The sequence below is a fragment of the Strix aluco genome, chromosome 10, assembly GCF_031877795.1.
Source record: "Strix aluco isolate bStrAlu1 chromosome 10, bStrAlu1.hap1, whole genome shotgun sequence".
Taxonomy (NCBI): domain Eukaryota; kingdom Metazoa; phylum Chordata; class Aves; order Strigiformes; family Strigidae; genus Strix; species Strix aluco.
In genome coordinates, this window is record NC_133940.1 from 17,916,351 (window position 1) to 17,935,346 (window position 18,996).

At 55.4% G+C, this 18,996-nt stretch overlaps 1 protein-coding gene across 1 annotated transcript; it reads right to left on the minus strand.

Annotated features, from left to right (window-relative positions):
* Positions 1–8,192: 8,192 nt before the first annotated feature.
* On the minus strand, positions 8,193–17,599 carry LOC141927992 (chloride intracellular channel protein 2-like). Its single transcript, XM_074835521.1, has 6 exons — positions 17,387–17,599; positions 12,340–12,449; positions 11,781–11,906; positions 10,599–10,705; positions 9,993–10,174; positions 8,193–9,817 (listed from the first exon to the last, which is right to left on the minus strand). Exons 1-6 carry the CDS (start codon positions 17,441–17,443, stop codon positions 9,656–9,658), a joined length of 744 nt encoding a protein of 247 aa, XP_074691622.1. The 5' UTR covers positions 17,444–17,599; the 3' UTR covers positions 8,193–9,655.
* Between the last annotated feature and the right edge of the window lie 1,397 nt (positions 17,600–18,996).

An 18,996-nucleotide genomic window follows, 5' to 3' on the forward strand; every position in this document is an offset into this window, starting at 1 on the left:
TCCGAGTGGATGTGAAAAGGGGTTTTTTGTTTTACCTCAGAGGTGCAAGCGGTGTGTGGGGCTCTGCAGAGCCACAGCAAGAAGGTGCAATGCTTGCTGAGGTCCCGGCATGCCCCAGCGGAGACCTGCCACCACTGTGCACAGCTTGGGGTCTGGGTGGAGTGTGTCTGGATTGCACCCCGCTCCGCTCTGCCTGGCCAGGCGTTACGGATTGAGCAGGATGGGGCTGTACTGGAGGATGAAGCTGGGTCTAGGGGCAGGCCCCCAGCCCCAGCCAAGCCTGTGCAGAGGGCACCCGGCCAGGTCCCTCCATCACTGCTGCAGCGCTCAGGCGCGTGCATGCACCTGACTCCCACCTTGTGTTCACAGGCATCCCGCGTTCCCTCTGCAGCCTGGAGATGGGTGAGCCAGTGACAGGTCCTCAGGCATCCAGCACAACTCCGCAGCACCCATCATCTCAGAGGTCAGCCGCTGTTTCTCATGCTGGCCTCAGGCCCACAGCCACAACACCGTGCCTGGAGATACTTGGTGCGGAGGTTTGTGAAAGGTCTGACTCACCATGATCAATAGGCTTATTCCTGGCTGCTCTCCATGCTGTTGGCGATGTTTTCAGCTTCTGCCACTACCAGATCAAAGCAATGAGAGGAATGCAGCTGAAAACACCTCTTTATTAGAAACAGCAGTTTTAGGACTATGCAAGAGGGTATTTCTTATTACTAATTCTCAGAGAGCTGAACTGCCAGCCTGTAAAAGTATTGGAGAGCGGAAAATTGCTATGCGGGGGCTAATGGGACTTTTGCAGCTGCCACATAGGAAATGTAGTACCTAACAAACACGAGGGAGATGGCAGCTCCTGAAATGACGGGGAAAAATTAAGCTCTAATATTTTGCAGGCTGCCAGAACAGAGGAAGATCCCTCTTTGACTTTGAAAACCGCAGGAGGCAGAGATGCAGAAAGCAGCATCTCAGGCTGCGGCCCACCCCCTGGATCTGCCATGGCCCTGTGCCCACCCTGCTCTGCCCGCTCTCCATCCTGCCTGTCACTGCAGCTGCCCTGCCAGCACTCTGGGACAGCCCAGAGCCACCCCAAATCCTAGCAGCCACCCCAAGCACTGTCCAGCATGTGCCTGGGTATCTGGCAAGGGACTAGAGACTGTGGATCCCCAGTCTGGCTGAGCAAGGCCCTGTTATCCAGCCACCCCTTTGCCTTTGCGATGGCTCTGTAGCTCCAGGTAGGTCCCCGAATGGCATGGAGCAGCAGAGTCAGAGCTGTCCTGCCAGACCTCATCCTTCAGCACAAAAAGTCTTCATGGTTTGACAGGTCTGAGCTGTGACATGACTCAGGCCACTTGTTCCTGCTGCATCTCTCCCCGTAGTGCTGGGCCAGTGGGTCAGGAGATGGGTGGTCTTAACTGCTTGGCTTGGCTGGGAAGTCTATTGGGATGTGGGTGGGAACTGTGGAAGCCTCAAAAGCTGGAGACTGAGCATAATGTGTTTGGAGCACATGCGTGGAGAGGGCTGCAGGGCTGATAGGCTATAGAGATGCGAACTTTTTGGTTCAGACTTGTGTGATTTCTCCCCAGGCAGGAGTTTTCCTGTAGCTCAGCAGGTCAGGACCCAAGTGCTGAGCGTCACGGGCGATGGGGATGCCCAAGTCACCCCAGGGCCAAGCTCTGGGGCTGGAAGGCTGCAGAGCAAAACTGTTCCCACTTCGTGTGCTGGTCTGGGAGTGCCCTCGTCTGGGGATGCGTGGCAAGTGTCTGCATTGAGGAGGTGTCATGGGCGCCCTGCTGAAGCCGAGTTGATAGACACATGTCATCATAGAGCCAGCTTTGTCAAATGGTCCCCTTGCCCCCCAGGATGAACTCCCCTGTGCTGGATGGAGGAACCTGGCAGCTTGCCCCGCCTCTTCCCAGCAGCGGGATCAGACAGAGTCAGTGAGATATGGCCGGTCTTTGTGCTGCCCATCTTCCTGATGCACATGTCAGGGGATTTCTGATCTGTGGTCAAGGAATGGACTAGGTGGCTCAGCTCGATGCCTTCCTGCTCCCCCTGCACTGGTCCGGGCATACTGCTTGTAGCTGTCTGCCCACAAAGACCGCTCATGCTCCCAGTGATACATGGCACAGGCAGAGCTGCCCTCTGAGATGGGTGCACATCGACTCATGGGAAGCACACATGAATTTGGAGGGGGTTTCCACGCTTTCTCCCCATGGTGACCCTCCCCAGGCTGTGCTTCCTGCCCATGTCCTGACAGCAGAAGTGATGAGTCTGCCTCCAGGATTTTTCATTATATGGCACGAAACCTGACATCCAGGGGATGGGAGCAGCTGGAAAACAGGCTAGATATGGATTTTTGTTAGGAGAAAGGTCTCAGCTGAGTGGCATGCCCAATCTGGATGGATGAACATTTCACCTCATCTGTCTCCCAGTCTTATCTGTGCCTGACAGACAGAGATTTGCAGGCAGAAGTAATGATCTCTTGTTAATGCACCTTCAACCACATTATGAAAAATGAGAGCCTGTACCTGGGTGTGCAGACACTGTTGTCTCCCTGTTTTGTGGTCAGCAGGGTTGTGATCAGCCTCTTGGTTAAAAAACAGATGCTCTGGCTCCCAAGCAACTTGTCCAATCTTCCTCAGGAAAAGCTCCATGATGTCTCACCCCACAAGAGGAAAGGACACAAGAGCTTGAGAAACATGGATCTCCCATCAAGATTTCAAAGGGACTTTCCTTGTGGCACCTTTGAAGCAGGTACTGCTCAACCCCAACATTGGTAGAGGTAGGAAAGAATGCCAAACAAACATTTCTGTCTCCTCTCCCCCATGAATAACACCCAAGGTCGATTTGGGATTGACCAACAAGCTCCTAGGATCTTAAAATCTTCTCATGTCTGTCCAACACTTTCCTGCTGCTCTCAGGAAGCATGAAGTTACATGAACAAGGGTGTGAGCTGTTGTCAAGGCAAAGATGTCCTGGCTGAGGTCACCAAAGGGACTGGTTTCAGCTGGATTTCTCTGAATTAAAACACTGAATGCAAGGCCACCATCACTGGCTACCTTTTTTTCCAGAGAGAAAAAATGGGTATTTAACTCTAAGCCAAAACCACGCAGACTCCAGCACTGGCTCTGAAATGCACCACATTCATGTTGCTGTGAAGCTCAGCCTGAGTCCCTTCAGCCTGCAGTGACTTACTGACCTGTATGTCCACAGCCAAGTGGAGTTGGGACTACATCGGTCATGCAGAGCTCACGGACACATGCTCTAGGAGGAGAAATTACACTGCCAGCCTCTGGGATAAGAGGCTCATCTGAATGCCAGCAAGGTCAAATACTGTTCCAGCAAGGAATTCTGGCTGCTGTCATCTGCAGAGGATGAGCCTCGCAACTTGCTGAGTCCTGTCATTAGGAACCTGGACACCCACTGAGAATCAGCTCAGGATGCCTGGGTGGCTGAAGGCTTTGCCACAGCCCTCATGTTACCTTGAGATGTGAAAGAAGTGGAAGACATGTGTTAGCCTTGGGGAGAAAGATCATGCAAAAAGGAAGTGTGGATCCACATGTTTTGTCCAAATGTTGGCCCCATGTTCTCTTCTGATCCTCCTTCAGACCCCATCACAGGCGTGGTTAACTCGTCCAGTCTTCCACAGTGCTTCTTCTCCCAGCACAGCGTGGCCAAGGTAAACAGCAGTGCTTCTGAAAACTCGGCCAAGCATTTATCAAGCAACCTCATTCACAAGTGACAGAGATCGAACTGGGGGGAGAGTAGTCATCTCCTGTCATCAGGATGGATGGCCAACCCAGCAGAAAAGACAACCCACCTGATGAGAGTATATTGATCACAGAGAGCTAGGGGACATAAAAGAGAATCGCCTCACACTCCCTCACTCACAGTGTCCTAGGAAATTCATCAAGGCTTGGAGGAGGAGAGAAGATGCCTTCCCAGAGGATGATCATCACCTTGGTGCTGCTGTTGGGGGCTTGCTGCATCAGCACTTATCCTGTCTACCCTGAAAGCAACAGTGTCCAAGGTAAGCACAACTGACTTGGGTGATCATGCCTGAAAGCCAGGTGGGGTTTGTCACTGTGCACCACTTCCTGGCTGGCACTGGATGCTGGCTCAAACCATGTGGCTCGTATCTGGTGTTTCATGGGGGTTTGGCTGCTGCAGACACACACAGCGGCTCAGCTTCTTGCTATTTCTCTTTGGGCAGGAAGACCTTCCAGCCTGGGGAGGGTTTTCCCCAGTATTGTTAGGGGTAGAGTACATTCAGCAGGATTAAGCACATTCTCAGTGTGACCAGGTTGGACAAGAGACCATCCTGTACCCAAGGGACTGCTTTGGCTGTTGTGATCTGCAGACAGCAGAGTTTGGGTGACGTGTCCAGGTACTCTGGGATGACACATAATGTTGCCCTGGGAATCAGCCAGCCTGAGGCATACAAACAAAGCATCCCTCTAAACTCAATATTCTTCTGACACCCTAAATGGAGATGAGGGAGTTGCAGCTCACGTGCGGAGCAAGCGGTGCATGCTGGGTGGCCTAGGATGGTCTGGGATGGGGCGAACACTGCTCATGGTCACAGGGCTGGTACAAGCCTCCCCAACAGCCACGAGACCTGGCGCTGTGACGCCAGCCAACTGCACCATGTGCCAGGGGCTTTGCTTCAGTGTGGTTCCCTGCCATGTGTCACTGCATGCAGACCAGTGCCCCAGGGGACCGCAGGCAGCAGAGCCAGCATCTGCCAGTTTGGGGGCTGGTGACACTCAGTCACATCCACCCTGTGGTCCTGGTCCATATGTACTAGTACCGACCAGTCAGGTGAGCACCAGTTTAGACACTCTGGGCTTCCTGATGCTCAAGAAAAAGTGACTTGGCCTTGACTCTTGAGCCCTGAAGGAGAGCATGACCTCAGCCCCGTGATCTGTTTGTGCAGCCCCTGCAAGCAGCCCCAGCACGTCACGCTGCCTGGTGCTTCTGGGAACGAGCATGCACAGGGCTCCTCTTGTCGCTTGGCTGACTCATGGGGACTTCCAGAGCTTTAGTAGCTTGACTGCATGTATGAGGCAAAGGAAATACAAGGCCAAGTGCTTGGAATTGCTCAGCTCCCAGCACTTGGTGTGAGCTTCCTGGGGCCTGTGCACAGGCAAAGACTGGAGGAGGGACAGCTTGAATGGTGAGATGCTGGAAAGCCCCTGACACACCAGCTGGTTTCCAGTTAAACACAGTCAGACCACAAGCGGTTTGTTGCCTTAGTCGTAGCCATGTGCCTAATGTTTGTTTTTGTGGTGACCTTAGACTATCCCTTTCCTCAGAGCAACACAGACAGGCCATGGGACAGACTTACCCGGGCAAGATTTCTACTTGCACTTACCTGAGATGTTACCTGGGATAACAGGGGTCTGGACTTAATCCTTTGCAGCTCCCACCAGTGCAGTAGCCTGGCTAAGGGCTGCTGAGCTGCCCCCAGAAGGGTCTTTTGTGGCAGGAGGAACCCTGGTGACTAATGGGGACTTCCTCCACCTGTCTGTTGCAGTCATGCCGAAGGCAACGCCAGGCAGCGGATGTTGTTTGCTTCAGCTTTTGGCACTGTATCCCATAGCATCCTCATAGACAAGATGACAAAGTCCAGGTTAGATAAGTGGACAGGGGTGTGGGTTGAAAACTGGCTGAATGGAGGGCTGTGATCTGTGGCACAAAGTCCAGTTGGAGGCCAGTCACTAATGGTGCATCCTGAGGGTCAGTACTGGGGACATTTCTGTTTAACATCTTCATTAATGACCTGGACCATGGGACAGAGGGCACCCTCAGCAAGTTTGTAGTTGATGCAAACTGAGAGGAGTGGCTGATAGCACCAGAAGGTCATGCTGTCATCCTGAGGAACCTGGACAGACTGGAGACATGGTCTGAGAGGGACCTTGTGCAGTTCAGCAAGGAGAAATGCCGAGTCCTGCCTCCGGGGAGGAACAACCCCAGGCGCCAGGACATGCCAGGGCTGTCCTGGTAAACACCAAGTTGACCATGAGATGGCAATGTGCCCTTGCAGCAAGGCGGCCAGCGGTGTCCTGGGCTACATTAGGAGGAGCATCCCTGCAGGTTGAGGGAGAGAATCCTTCCCCTCTGCTCAGCACTACTGAGGCCACACCTGCAGTGCCATGGCCAGCATTTTGACTCCTAGTCCAGGCTGGCACACATGGCCAGATGAGGAGATGAACACTAGTCCCCCTCAAACAACCTGCCTGTCACTCTCAGGATCTGTAGACCATGCTCAGGGTCTCTGTCCCACTGCCCAAGGAACAAGTACACCCCAAATGAGCTGCTTTGTCCTTGCCACTGTCTTCTCATTCAATCCAGACCTTATGCCAACAGATTTTAACCTGGCTGATGGTGCAGTTGACTTCACGGCTGATAGCAAGCTTCTAGCAGGACTCCAGCCATCCAAGAACCTGAACCAGGCTCTGTCTGCACTGGGGAAAGGAGTGAGCCATGACCAGAAAGCAGCTCATGGCAAGGGTGAGTCCCAGAGCTCAAGGTAAACTGGACCCAAGGATGGGGCTGGTGTGGGAGAACCCATGGAGGGAAGCAGGCACTAGGATGCTCTTGAAAAGGTGAAGAGTTGCTTCCAGGATGTAGGAGTGCTGCAGGTTACGTGTCCCCAGGCGAGCATGGAGAGAAGGAGACGATGGTGCTGTATCCCCTCTCCTTCTGACATATCTTCCCTTGGCTCCTGCCCTGCCACGCTGGACACATAGCCCCTGCATGCTCATGGCATTTCATATTTTTTTTCTTTTTTCAGAAAATAAAAGCACTCTCCAGGAGGATGTCCCCGACCGCTTGGTGAGTGGGAGTGCCTCTCTGGCCTAGGGTTGGGTGGCCCAGGGAGATGCTGCTGGGCAGGGGGCTCCCTATGAGGTCCCAGCAAACCCCATCCCTGATGGCCAGTAAATGAGGACTGAAGCAGTCCTGCTTGGGTGCCAAAACTACTTCCCTCCCTGGTCCAGCAGTGAGGGGAAAGGGGCTGGGGGCTGGTTTTGCCAGATGGGCACTACACACACATGATGGGGCTGCTGTGCCATGGCAGGTGGAAGACCTTGATGCAGTCCTCTGGAAGATGGTGGCAGTGGGTGAGCTCCAGAGCCAGGGATTTACCCAGACAGACCGGGCCCCTCAACAACCCGGCAAGAGAGGTGAGTACCCAGCTCCCAACAGGTCCTGTGCCCTGACCAGGTCCATGCAGAGGCCATGGCAATCAGGGACTGGGCTTGGGGTCGAGGATGCTCATGACTTGGGGTGAAGGGTGCTTGTGGTTAGGATGGAGGATGCTCATGACATAGGATGAAGGTTTGGGGTAGAGGGTGCCCATGATGTGGACTAAGGCATTCAGCTCCCAGGTTGTGCTCGTAGAACTGACTTCAAAGCTGAAGGAGAGCCTGGAAGAAGAGATGGACATCTCCCTTCCTTTAAACTTTTTGGCTGTAGCCGAGCACTGCTGCAGCCCCTCTCATAGGTGTCTTTTCCTTTTTCTCCCAGCTTGTTTCTGGAAATACTGTGTCACCAAATGAAGGGTACAGGAGGAGCTCTGCCTGACGCCTGCCTGCCAGCCCACTCTCTGCCACCGCTATCCCGGTGCCCTCTTGCAAACCCATCCACGCATGACCCCACACCTCACTGTGGGCTGGTTTGCACAGAGCTTTGAAAGGTCTCCACTCCCTTGTGGGGAAAAGGGGAGAGGGTCTGCAGCAGAGGAGAGGTGTTGTGGGGTAGGGGGGAGTCCCATGAGGCTCCAGGGTGCAAGACAGTGTTTCTCCCATACCAGTGGACCTCCAGGACCCACGGCAAGGCAGAGCTGCCACCGTGGCCTGTCAGGGACATGCTGGCTGCAAGCAGGAGCCGAATAAACCCCTCGCACCCAAGCAGCTTCTTGTGGTTACTCCATCCCCACACTGTGCAGGTCCTGCACCCTCCCTGCGTGATGTGGGCAGGTCACAGCGCATGTGCCATGGGGAGGGGACATCTCTCCTGCAGACAGGGCAGGGCTTGCCATGTGCATCCCAGTGACCCAGGGCGGCAGAGGCTGGGGGCTACAGCTTCACTCACATCTCAGAAGGGTTTCCACCACAGGGAAGCCTCCTCCACCCCCTGCAGCACCCTCCCAGTGGCCTTGGCCCATGCACTGACAGTACACAAACAAGGCATATTAAAATATAGTTTATTGCTGTTCTTTGTTTAAAAAACCCAAACAAACCAAAACCCATTAATAACAAAACCAGTCCCCAAACCCAGTGCTATCAGAGGCAGGCTTGTGAGAAACACACCTTTTAGTGCAAAGAGGGAAGTGGCAGTGAGGGCTGGAGAGGGGGTCTGCCGTCACCATGTCCCTGCAGGACCCACCACACTCACTGTACAGTATTTTTTTTGCCCATGGGGCTGGCTGGGGAAGGCTGGCTGAATTCACAGCCACTGGCAGAAACCCTTGGGGGAGCTGAAGGTATCAGATGGGGGAGGATGGGATGTCATGGCTGTACAGAGCAGCTTTGACTCCTCTTGCATCAGCAACACTGGACAGGAAGGCGCAACACTGAGCCTGGGAGCACCAAACCTGCCCATGTATCTCCTACAGACCCAGCACTATGCAAAGCAGTTTTTGCCTGCTCTCTTAGGCTATCTGGTACTGGGGTGTGGAAACCAGATAGATGCCCTAACCCATGCCTCCATCTCCCAGTCAAGCGCCTGGGGAGGGGGCGGTGGAGCTGGAGCTGCACATGACTGCATCTCCTGCAGTGTCCTGAGCTCACAGGAGCCAGGCTAGACCTTGCAGCCAGCAGAATGTGGCCCTGGGTGCTGGCACACATGGGAGGGATGCCCTCATCCTCAGCCCTCCATCCTCAGCCCTTCATGAGTTTCTGCACCCCTCCTTCCCTCCCACAGCAGGTCCTGGCACTTTCATGCCAGGCATCATGCCCAGTATCATCCTGCCCCCATGCCCTAATGGGGAGTTAGACACACGTTACAACTCTCTAACAGTGAGAACAATTTGTCACTGCAATGAACTACCAGGGGCAAAGCCTTTTGGTGTCTTCAGATGGAGCCTGGATGCCTTGGTGGAAGAGAGGGCTTGCCCAAATGCAGACTGGAGGGTGTTCTGCAGCAGGGCAACTGGGCGAATTCAAACAGCTCCAGCCCAGGTGATCCACTGGGATCCCGGACACCTTTTCCCGAGCCTATGGGATGGCTGGGACCTCATGGGGCTGGCAGAGCAGAGCAGCTCCAGCAGTGGATGGGGAGGCAGGGCTAGCCCAGCTGTTTGGGGAGGTCTCACCTCTTCCACCAAAGTGACACTGTGGAAGGCTAACACTCAGCTTTTCCCATGATGCCATGAGATCCATTTTTGGGGAGTAGGGATGCAGTTGCCACTGCAGCCATGCAGGGACTGGTCCATACACACTGATGGCGCACGGGGGCTGCAGCCAGCCAGTGGAGGAGGAGGAGGGAGCTGCAGGAGGCTGTGAAGCAAGGTGCTATTTCTGAAAGGTGGGAAGTAGCGATGCCATAAACCCCCTCCAGTCCCTCCCTCAGCCAGGGTTTGGTTGTGTCAGGACTGTGGAGGTGGGGGACTCGGCCAGGGGCAGTGCTGCTGGCACACCCCACAGTGGGGTTAGGTCATCTTCCTGGCGACGCTGGCATAGGTGTGCTCTATCTCCTCGTCTGCAGGACACGTGTGGCTGAACTCATCACAAGCATAGGCATTGTTGAGGTAGCGCCAGACACCCGTCATGTCCGCTGGGATTTCAAAGTCACGGTACTTTTTGGCTGCAATCTAGAGAGGAGAGGAGGAGGAGGCTGAGACTTCCCAGACCTGGGGAAGATTCTCTCTCTGGCTTGGGGAGGGGGACAAATATGGGACCCCCGGCCCCCTGTTTGCATCACCCCACCATGTCACCCCCTCTTGGAGTGGGTGCCCCCACCTTGGCTCTGGGAGCCAGTGTGTTTACCTTGATGATATGCAGTTTGGGCAGAAGGTTGCAATCAGCCAATGTCAGGTGGTCTCCATCCAGGAATTTCCTCTTGGAGACGGCGATGTCCTCCATGCTGTCCTGGTCAATCTCCTCGGGGAGAGGAGTGTTTAGGTAGACATCCAACCGCTGGAACTCCCGCAGCAGGGCCTTCTCGAAATCTGGGTGGGCCGGGAAACAAGTGCAGTTAGCCTGATGTCCTGGGCTCCCAGCACAGCCCAGGGCTGTGCCAGAGTGGCCGGGCCTCTCCCAGGCTTTGCATACAGGGAGAAAGCCCTCAGGGCTACACCCGTGCACAGCACTGGACCCTGGCCAGAGTCTTTGCCCCCAGGGGATGCCAGCAGCATCACCCCATGCTCCCCTCCAGGATCCGCTCTCCCAGGCGCCCGCACACACAGCTTAGCGCTGTTGAGCAAAGGCACTGCCTTGACCCTTTCTGTTCACTCCTCCACTTGCCAAGTAGGCTTTGGTGGGGAAGGCAGCAGGAGCCCTAACCTGGTGGCAGGATTTGCCCACAGACAAAAGCATCTCTGCCCCCGCAGCATGGCAGACCACAGCCCTGCAGCCCCCACCCGCATTTCTTACTGATATTTGCTTCCTTGCGTGGGTTCTTGATGTATGCTGAGAACTTGGCAAAGATATCACTCCCCACGTCAAAGGACTCCTTGTACTTGGGGCTCAGGTGTGGATACCTTTAAAGAGACACTTGTGTCAGTGCAGGCAAGGATGGAGGCAGAGATTCAGCTGCATGATCCTCAGACACATTATCTCCCGGGCTATGCTGTCCAGGTTTTGTACTGGAGGATGCTGGTGATATTCAGCTGCTTGTGGGAGAACAGCGATGCTTTAAATTACTGCAGCTGCCTCCTTGGGAGCTGTGTTATTCTGGGTGTTTGTAAGGGAAAATCACAGGGTAGAAGCTCTATGGTTTGGGGACACTAGTGGCAGCAGAGCCCCAGAGCAGAGCTCTGCCTGCAGGCAGCTCTGTCCCAGCCCGGAGGATGCGTGTTGGCACGGGAGGGGTCTGGGGAAGCCAGAAGCTCCCATGACTTCCTCAGGAACAGTCTCTTGTTTGCTGATGCGTCCCAGGGCGCACTGCAAGGGCAGACACGTCTGAAGAGGCGGATGACGAATGCATTTGAAACTTCCTCTTTTGCATGCAGCGGGAGGGCTTGCGGCCGCATGGGGCACAGGGAGGGCTGGCTTGGCGGGCTGCGGGCAGTGCCCTGCATGAGCTCAGGGAGGGCTGCCCCCCTGCCTCGGCAGCCCTTTGGGCCAGCTGCACTGCTGCACTCAAGCAAGGGCGTTTGCTTTTGCTCAGCTGAGCACACCGGATACGAGTGGGCAAAGTGGGTCCAACGTTCCCCCTCTGCCTCAACACTAACTGCCACGGCCAGCTGCAAAACCACCAGCTCCCAGGGGGTCCCCGTGCCTGCAGGGACCTCCCCGCACTCTCCCTATCCTCCCCAGATCTGCTTGCGCCAAGGGACCGGTGCATTTCCTCCCATTGTTTTCCATCCTATCCCAGCCCGGTCCCCTCACAGCCCAACCCACCGCCTTCTCCCAGGGACGCAGCCCTTCGGCATCACAACCGCTGGCCCTGCAGAACATGGCTCAGGGTGCTGAATGGGGTGCCAGCCCCCTCCCCGAGCTGCTCTCAGGCACCTCCTAGCACCCTGCCTCGGTTTCCCAATCTGCCGAGCACTACGCAATGCTGCGGCGTGCCAGCCAGGCCCTGAAAGGAGGAAGAAGCAAGTTTGCAATTACGTGGGTGGGCCCAGGGTCTGCTCCAGGAACTCCTCGATCTTAATGAAGTCTGTTTTCAGCTCCCTGTTGAACAGCAAGAAGGGTGGGTTGGTGCCCGGTGCTAAATCTTTCAACTCTTCAGGTTTCCTGGAGTGGAGAAAATAAGTGGGTTCAGAGCCTGCAGCTTGTCTGCACCCGCCAGCTTCCCCAGGGTGAATGGACAAGGCTGAGGTGGATGTGTGGGAGGGAGCACAGGACTGGGACCATCTCCACTTGCATGCTTTGCTGAGTTGGGTGTCTGAGAAGTGCCTCACAGCCTCTCAGTCTGCCCTGTGGTGTCTTGGACTCACACCCACATCCAGCATGACAGGGCATCTGTATGCCATGCACGTGTTGGTACATGGTTAGAGTTCTGTGCTGGCCCACCCCCTGCACCCCACGGCGTGATGAGCAGTGTGCAGGCAGGGACCATCAGCTCTGTCCCTCTCACCGTGGCACGCTGGCTGCAAGCAGGAAGGAGGGAGGGATGAAAGTGCTGATGGGGGAGCTGGCACGTGGCTGAGCCATGGTGCCATCTCACCTGGTCATGTCCACTGTGGTGACGTTGAACTTGACCCCTTTGAGCCACAGCACCATGAAGAGGCGCTGGCAGAAGGGGCAGTTTCCGATGTTTTCTCCATCCAGACCAGCCTGCCAGAAAAGCAGAGAAACAAGGATTTAACCCATCGGCTGAGCTCACCCAGACCAGATGGGGATGCCTGGGGGTGGAGACCCACCAGAGCCTGTCTCAGGAGGAAGGCACACGGTGGGCTTGGCCTGGCACCCAGCACTGCACGCTGTAGGGAGCCCGTCCCGGCACCAGGGGCTCAGCTGTAGGATCCCCTCCCTGAGCCATGGCCCTGCTGCCACGGGAGAGCAACAGAGAGCATCCTCAGGACGCCCCGGGGTCGGATCTTTCCCAGAAATGTGAGATAAAGCTGGGAGGAAGAGGAGAAGGAGGCAGGGGAAGGACGTGGAGGGTGACTGCTGATGGATGGGGAGGAAGGGAGGGTCCACTTGGCTGGGAGGCCAGGCTGGGGAGGGCGGCAAGAAGGGAAATGTGCTCATGTTTGCCAGGAAAAGAGTGGTTTGTTTTCGTGTGCTGTTAGTGTCTGCCTCCAGATTTGTGTTCATTTAACAAACCCAGGCGTGACTTCCCTGGGCTGATGATGGCCAAGAACCACCCAAGCAGCCTCCTTGGCCCTGGGGAAGAGAAGGGGCTGGGGGTGGTGGGGCTGTGCAGAAGTGGATTCATGCTGGCATTCCACCCCACATCGGTGGGGAATGGAGCCACATGTCAGCTCCTAAAGCTTCACTCATGTGCAGACAGTCCCTTTCAACCCATCTGCATGGACACGGTCACAGTATCTCAGCACTAAGGGGGTTGCTCCATGACCAGGGTGGGGTCAAACAGCAGTGGGGACATGGGAAAGCGAGGAGCTTTGACAACCTGCCTGAGTCCCACCAGGGCTCCCTCATCAGGGTCTTACCCAGATAATGCCCATACAGCAATCCCAAGGGAAAGCAGCAGCAGGTAGAGTGAAGCCCTTGCTATGCAGCAACTGAAAATATCCTTTGCAAAAAGGACTTAAACCCCTTATCAGGAGTTTGGTCAAGAGAAATGGGGCAGGTTCCCCTCGGTGCATGAAAACCGGCACAGATGCTGCTCAGAGAGGGAAGTTGCGCTGTGGTATGAGAGCTAAAATGGCTCACAGGAAATGACTTCTTCAAGAGAATTAACTGATTCCTCAGCTGCACGTGAACCATGGTCCTCTGGCGCACGTGGCAGTTCTGCCATTGCAGGGAGGAGCAGCACAGCTCACACCAGCTCCTTCATGGAGGGATGCTGCTCCCATGGAGCGGCTTGTGTCAGTGCATGAGCCCCAGTGGGACGACTCATGCCCCATGGCTCTGCACTGAGCCTTGATATCAGCTGGTGAACTGTGTGAACTGTGATGAGATTTGAGAGGATCTGGTGGTGCAGAAGTCAAGTAGCAGCAATAACATCCAAGCTGGGCAGCTGGAGGTAGCTCCAGAGCTCGCTTGCACCTTACTGGGGCCCCAAAGTCAGGATGGATGAGGATGCTTCATTAGCAGAAGGTGCAGAGACCTGTACCTGGCTCGCCTGGACTGGAGGTAAGTGCTACAAGTCGCCTGTCTGTATCTACAGGTACCCAGAAACCTGTGGACTTTGGAGTGCTCAGCTTCTCCAGGAGAGATACACCAGCCTCAAACTCACCCTAAGGCAGATGGTAAACTGATCAAAACAAAACCCTGACACTTTGAGTGGTCAGCTGAAGGTGATGGTCTGCTTTTCCACTATGTCAAGACTTTTTAGTCCTTCCAGAGGAATGAAAATTACTTTTAACCATTATTTCCTGTGCTCATCTGTCATGAAATGATGTTTCTGAGAAAGGAAATGGGAACTGAGAAATGTACTGATTCTCTGGGATATACCCATAAATGAAGCTGAATTCACACACGAATCTTTTTGCTGACTGTTAACAAGAAATGCTCCTGGGGAGCTGCCGCTCAGGAGAGTCCTGTGTCAGCTTATAACAAATAAAGCTTCTTTGGTAATGGATAAAATTGTGTATCAGATGTCCTGTGAGGGAGCTGGAGGGAAGAGTCAGAAAACAGTCACGAGGGAGACCTGCTGCCATGTAAACGGGGCATCTCTGCTCCCCTTCCCTTCTCCATCATCACTGGCACCTACAAGCCAAAACTAATGCCACCCTTTGGAGCATCTCCAGCACCAACGGAAGGTGCTTTTGTGACTGCCCGGCATGAGGACCAATGCTTTCCTCCCCACTCTCCTGAGATGGTCCTTGCTGGTGGAAGAGGAGAGAGCAGCCAGCCGGCTGTGCTCCCCTTTGCTTTCCTCACTCAGCACAAGGCTGGGAGTGAGGGGGCTTAATTGGAATTTATCTTGTTGGCCCCACAGGAGCTGTTGTGCTGAGCCAAAGCAGCGAGCGGCTCTGGTGGAGTTGCACGAGGGGCAACGGTGGTACTGGAGGGGACAGTTGGGTGGGTGGGATGTCCCTCACTGGGGCTGCTCTGGGCTCAGCCTGTGCTTGCCTGCTTCAGGCTTCTCTGTGCTTGTCTTGTAGCTCTTGCCTCTGAGCAGCTCAGGCTGGTTTTCCCCCTTGTCTTTTAAAAATAGAGACGTGGGGAATTTTGAACCAGAGTGAATTGATAATCAGGATGGCCTTTGCAATAAAAAAAATTAATCCAGGTCCATGCTAGGATGCTCAGAGCCAAATCAAAGGAAGCGGAGGGCAACTCCACCAGTGTTTGGGCGCTGCCAGGGGGACACCGGGTTCTGGCGTGGCCTTGCTTGCACCCACGTGGCCATGGGGAGAGCCCCCCAGGAGTCAGGGGATCTCAGGTGAAAGGGGCTAGGGGGGACTCGTAGTCACACACCCTCCCTCCCCAGCAAAAGCCAAGCAGCATGGCAGGGAAGTCATCACTCTTCACTTCCCTCTCTGAAGAGAGCCTCTTTCCCTGTTCTCCCCAGGCTGCAGCAGGGACCAGGGCAGGGGTGCAGAGCCCACAGTCCCCCCAAACTGACTTTTCTCTTTCTTTTTCCCTCCAGATGATGGATAAACCCAGTGTAGGCTAGCCCAGCATCTCCAGGAAGGTGCAGGTTTTTAGCCCCAACTCTTTGAGGCCTCACAAGGCTGCATGAGGCATTAAAAACCTCAAAGTTACTTAGCAGTTCCTGTGGTTTCCCCCTCCGTGAAACAGTTTGAAACACAGTGGGAGGAGGGAGCAGCTCTGGGTGCTTGGGGCACTGCTAAGTGCTCAACACCCACTGGGACCTGCCCATGGTTTCTACAGCCACCCTGAAAGCTGGGAAGCAGTCTTGGGGGTAGTTAAATGCCTCGTGGGGCTGAGAGGCAGAGCATCCTCCCAGGGAGGGAGAGCCCCCACAGTCAGTGGGACGATGCTCTCACCAGGACCACAACAAGGTAAGAAATTGCCAGGCCTCTGGGGATGATCCACCCCAACCCAAAGGTGATGTGGGAGCTGCTTCATACCCTCCCTGTCCTTGCCAAGTTCACTGAAGCATTTACCAGAGTGAAAGCCAGGCCAGGGCAGGGTGCCGGTAGGCACTTGTGGGAGCACCAGTTTCCCCCGTGATTTACAGCTATCGTGGGTTACACCAGCAGCCACGGCAAACATATATCAGGGCAAACCCCAGCCCAGAAGAGGTGCGAAGTGCCAATGGCATGGGAGAGTGCCGTCTGCAGCCAGGAGCTGCTGTGACTTCAGTAAAACTGGGTCCTGAATGGTAGAAGAAGGATGCGCAGCATCAATTTGTGTGTTAACAGACAAACCAGCAGGGGTTTTTGTGTGCTAAATTAAGGCGTAGGGGAAGTCCTGGCGATGCTGCTGCTTTGTTTTCTGTTTCCCTTCCTTCTGAAAACCCCCTTGAACATGCTGCCACCATTGCAGTCACTTCATGTATCATTTTCCTCTTCTCCCCAGCCATCCCAGGGAAAAAGCAGTGCAAAGAAGAGAATTCAAGACCTGAATTACTTTCACCAAGAAAATACACTTGTCTGGATTCAGCTCAGCCAAGCTCGGTGCCTAGCAAGCACCACTGTAGTCACAGTTTTGTCAAGGGGATGGGGGAGATGCCTCCCGCAAAGGTTCAAATAATCCTTTCCAACACATATTTCCAACTGCGTCCCAAGCAAGGCACCATGCGATGCCCAGCACTGCTGGGTGCCTGTGCCAGAGAAGCTGGTGCCTCTGGCCGAGCACCACCGTCCTTCTGGGCAACCAAGCTGCCCTAGGAGGAGAGGGAGCAAAGCCCACAGGGCTGAGAAGCTGTGGGGAAATTGCCCTTAAAAGTTCAGAGGCATTGCTCCCCCTGGCCACTTGACAGCATGTCCTGGGGCCCCACCGGCATCGCTGCTGGCACACACAGTTACCAGCCACCAGCTACAGCTTCTCTCTTTCTACACCCCACATGTCTGCTGCAGATAATTTGAACTCAAGTGTTAAAATATTCCAGGGGAAGTGTTTGGAAAATTGCTTAACAGGGGAAAAAAAAAAAAAACCTTCCAGTGAATAATCCCCCCGGGCTGCTCTGCAAAGCCGCCCCATCCCGCCCACATGTGGGAACCCACGCTGGCTCCCCAAGCCATCCGCTCTCTGTTTCGCAACCCTGGCTCGCAGGAGAAGCTGAAGTGGCTGCTCTCAGCCCTCCCGCTTGCTGTTCCCAGGCTGCGGCTTGTCTTATCTGTGTTTCAAGAGGTACGTGTGTGCCTGCTCCTTCCTTACACCAGCTGCCAGCAGCCCCATTCCCCGGGGTACACGACCACCACAAGACCAGGGCATCTTTGAGGATGTTGGGTGTGACACCCCACCAGTCCCTGCACCACCGCGTGCCTGGTCCCCTCCTCTGGGCACCCACTTAGCCAGCCTTCATGGCCAGCGCTCCCAAACTTGGTACCCATCTCCAGCCTCCCAAAACATGAAGACACCCACGAATTTCCACTGCCTACGCCCAGCTGGACCCTGGTGAGGATGAGCCTGCGGGGAACTGCCAAAGAGCAACCATCCCCCCTGAGACCCACCTTCACAAACAGCTCGATCTCAGGCTCCTTGGTGGCGTTGTGCTGCCGACTCTCCATCCTGGCAGCGTGGGGAGGGACTGCAGGCTGCTCACTGCTGTGGTGAGTTGATCCGTTCTTTGCAGAGCTCCAACAGGGGAGGCTTTCAGAGGGCTGGTGGTTCAAGCACCTCGGTTGTGCTCGCGCCCCGCGGAGGGCTGGGGCTTGCCCTTTCCTTCCTTTTGAAGCGGGGAGGAGCCATGGGGTGTGCTCTGGGACCTGCAGGCGGGGAGGGGGAAGCTGTGGGGCCTCCCAGCTGTGACTCAGCATGGGTCTATCTGGACATGTTCACGGGTCCCCTTCCAGTCTATCGCAATCGCCCAGGCGCTGCTCCAGTGCCTCCGAGCAGCGGGCTGGCAGCCCCGGCAGCCCTGGCACTGCTGCCGTCACCTCCCAGCTGGGAGCGGGGAGTTTTGCAGAGGAAGCATCTCGCTTGCTGCTCCTCACGCTGCTCCAGTCTGGTCTTGCCCCTTCACCATCCTCTCACCCTCACGCCTGGACACCGGTGCCCCAGGGCTTGCCATTTCTTTATCTCTTTGGGGTGAACCGAACTGACTTTCAGCTGCTGCACCATGATGGGTAGCTGCCAGGAAGGAGGGTACAGCTCCTCTCCCTACCCAGTCTCCCCAGGTGGGCTCCTCTGAGCACCCCTCACTGCAAGGAGCAGGGGCTGAGCAGGGTGAGGGTTCTGGGAAGCCGAGCAGAGCAGCCTGGCTGCCTGCCACCAGCTCTTTGCAGCAGGTCAAGCGCTGCCAGAGCACAGACCTTGGGCAGGAAGGATTGCAAAACAACCAGGGAGAGAAAGCAAAGAGGCTGGAGCATGTCAGGATGCAGTGGGGAATCCCAGAGCACCACTGGCAGCAGCCCAGCCAGGGCAGCGAGCGACAGGGTGATGGGAAGGGATGTCTCCAGGGCTGACTCCCTGTAGGGCCTCGTTCCTGGAATTTGGGCTGTTTCACCAGAAGGGTGACCAGCTTGCTTTCCTCCCCAGGATGGGGAGTTTGCTGTCACTGGCTGCTGTCCCAGCGGAGATAGCTTTCCAGCACCAACTCCTCTCTTGGGCAAGTCCTGTCTCACACCTCAGGACCCCATAACTGCTATCGAGTTTTGCACAAAATGGGCGTCCTGATTGCTTGACTCAGGCCCGCCCCCCCCCCCCCCCCAGCTCGAATAAGCTCAGACTTTCCTAAAAATAATCAAATCCTGATAAGAAGGCATCCACCCTGAGGCAATTAGGCTGGGAAATGATTTTGCAGGCTCCTGGAGCAGTCTCTCCAAGGAAAATGTTTCTCCTGGGTCCTGCTGCACAGCCAAGAGTGGTGCTTACACTGGCAGCTGCACTGGAGAGGCAGGGGGACATTTTTCTTTCTGCCCCATCAAAGCTTTTGGAGAACTTGAAACTCCACCCGATACGATGGGAGATTCTGCCTGAAGTTCTCATAAGCAAGAGGGGTGAATTAATTTGTGAGTGCCAAGTGGGGCCGCGACAGCACCCTCAGCACACGCTCAGTGCCCATCTTGCTCCCCCCACCCAGCTCCTGCTGCAGACTCCCAGATAATGTGCGCCGGCCCCT

Excerpts from the sequence above, each read along its gene's own strand:
- LOC141927992 (XM_074835521.1), bottom strand. The coding sequence starts at position 17,443 with ATGGAGAGTCGGCAGCACAACGCCACCAAGGAGCCTGAGATCGAGCTG. Across the intron at positions 11,907-12,339 it reads ACCACAGTGGACATGACCAG|GAAACCTGAAGAGTTGAAAG; the intron begins GTGAGATGGCAC and ends TCTCCACTCCAG. Across the intron at positions 9,818-9,992 it reads CCAAACTGCATATCATCAAG|ATTGCAGCCAAAAAGTACCG; the intron begins GTAAACACACTG and ends TCTCCTCTCTAG.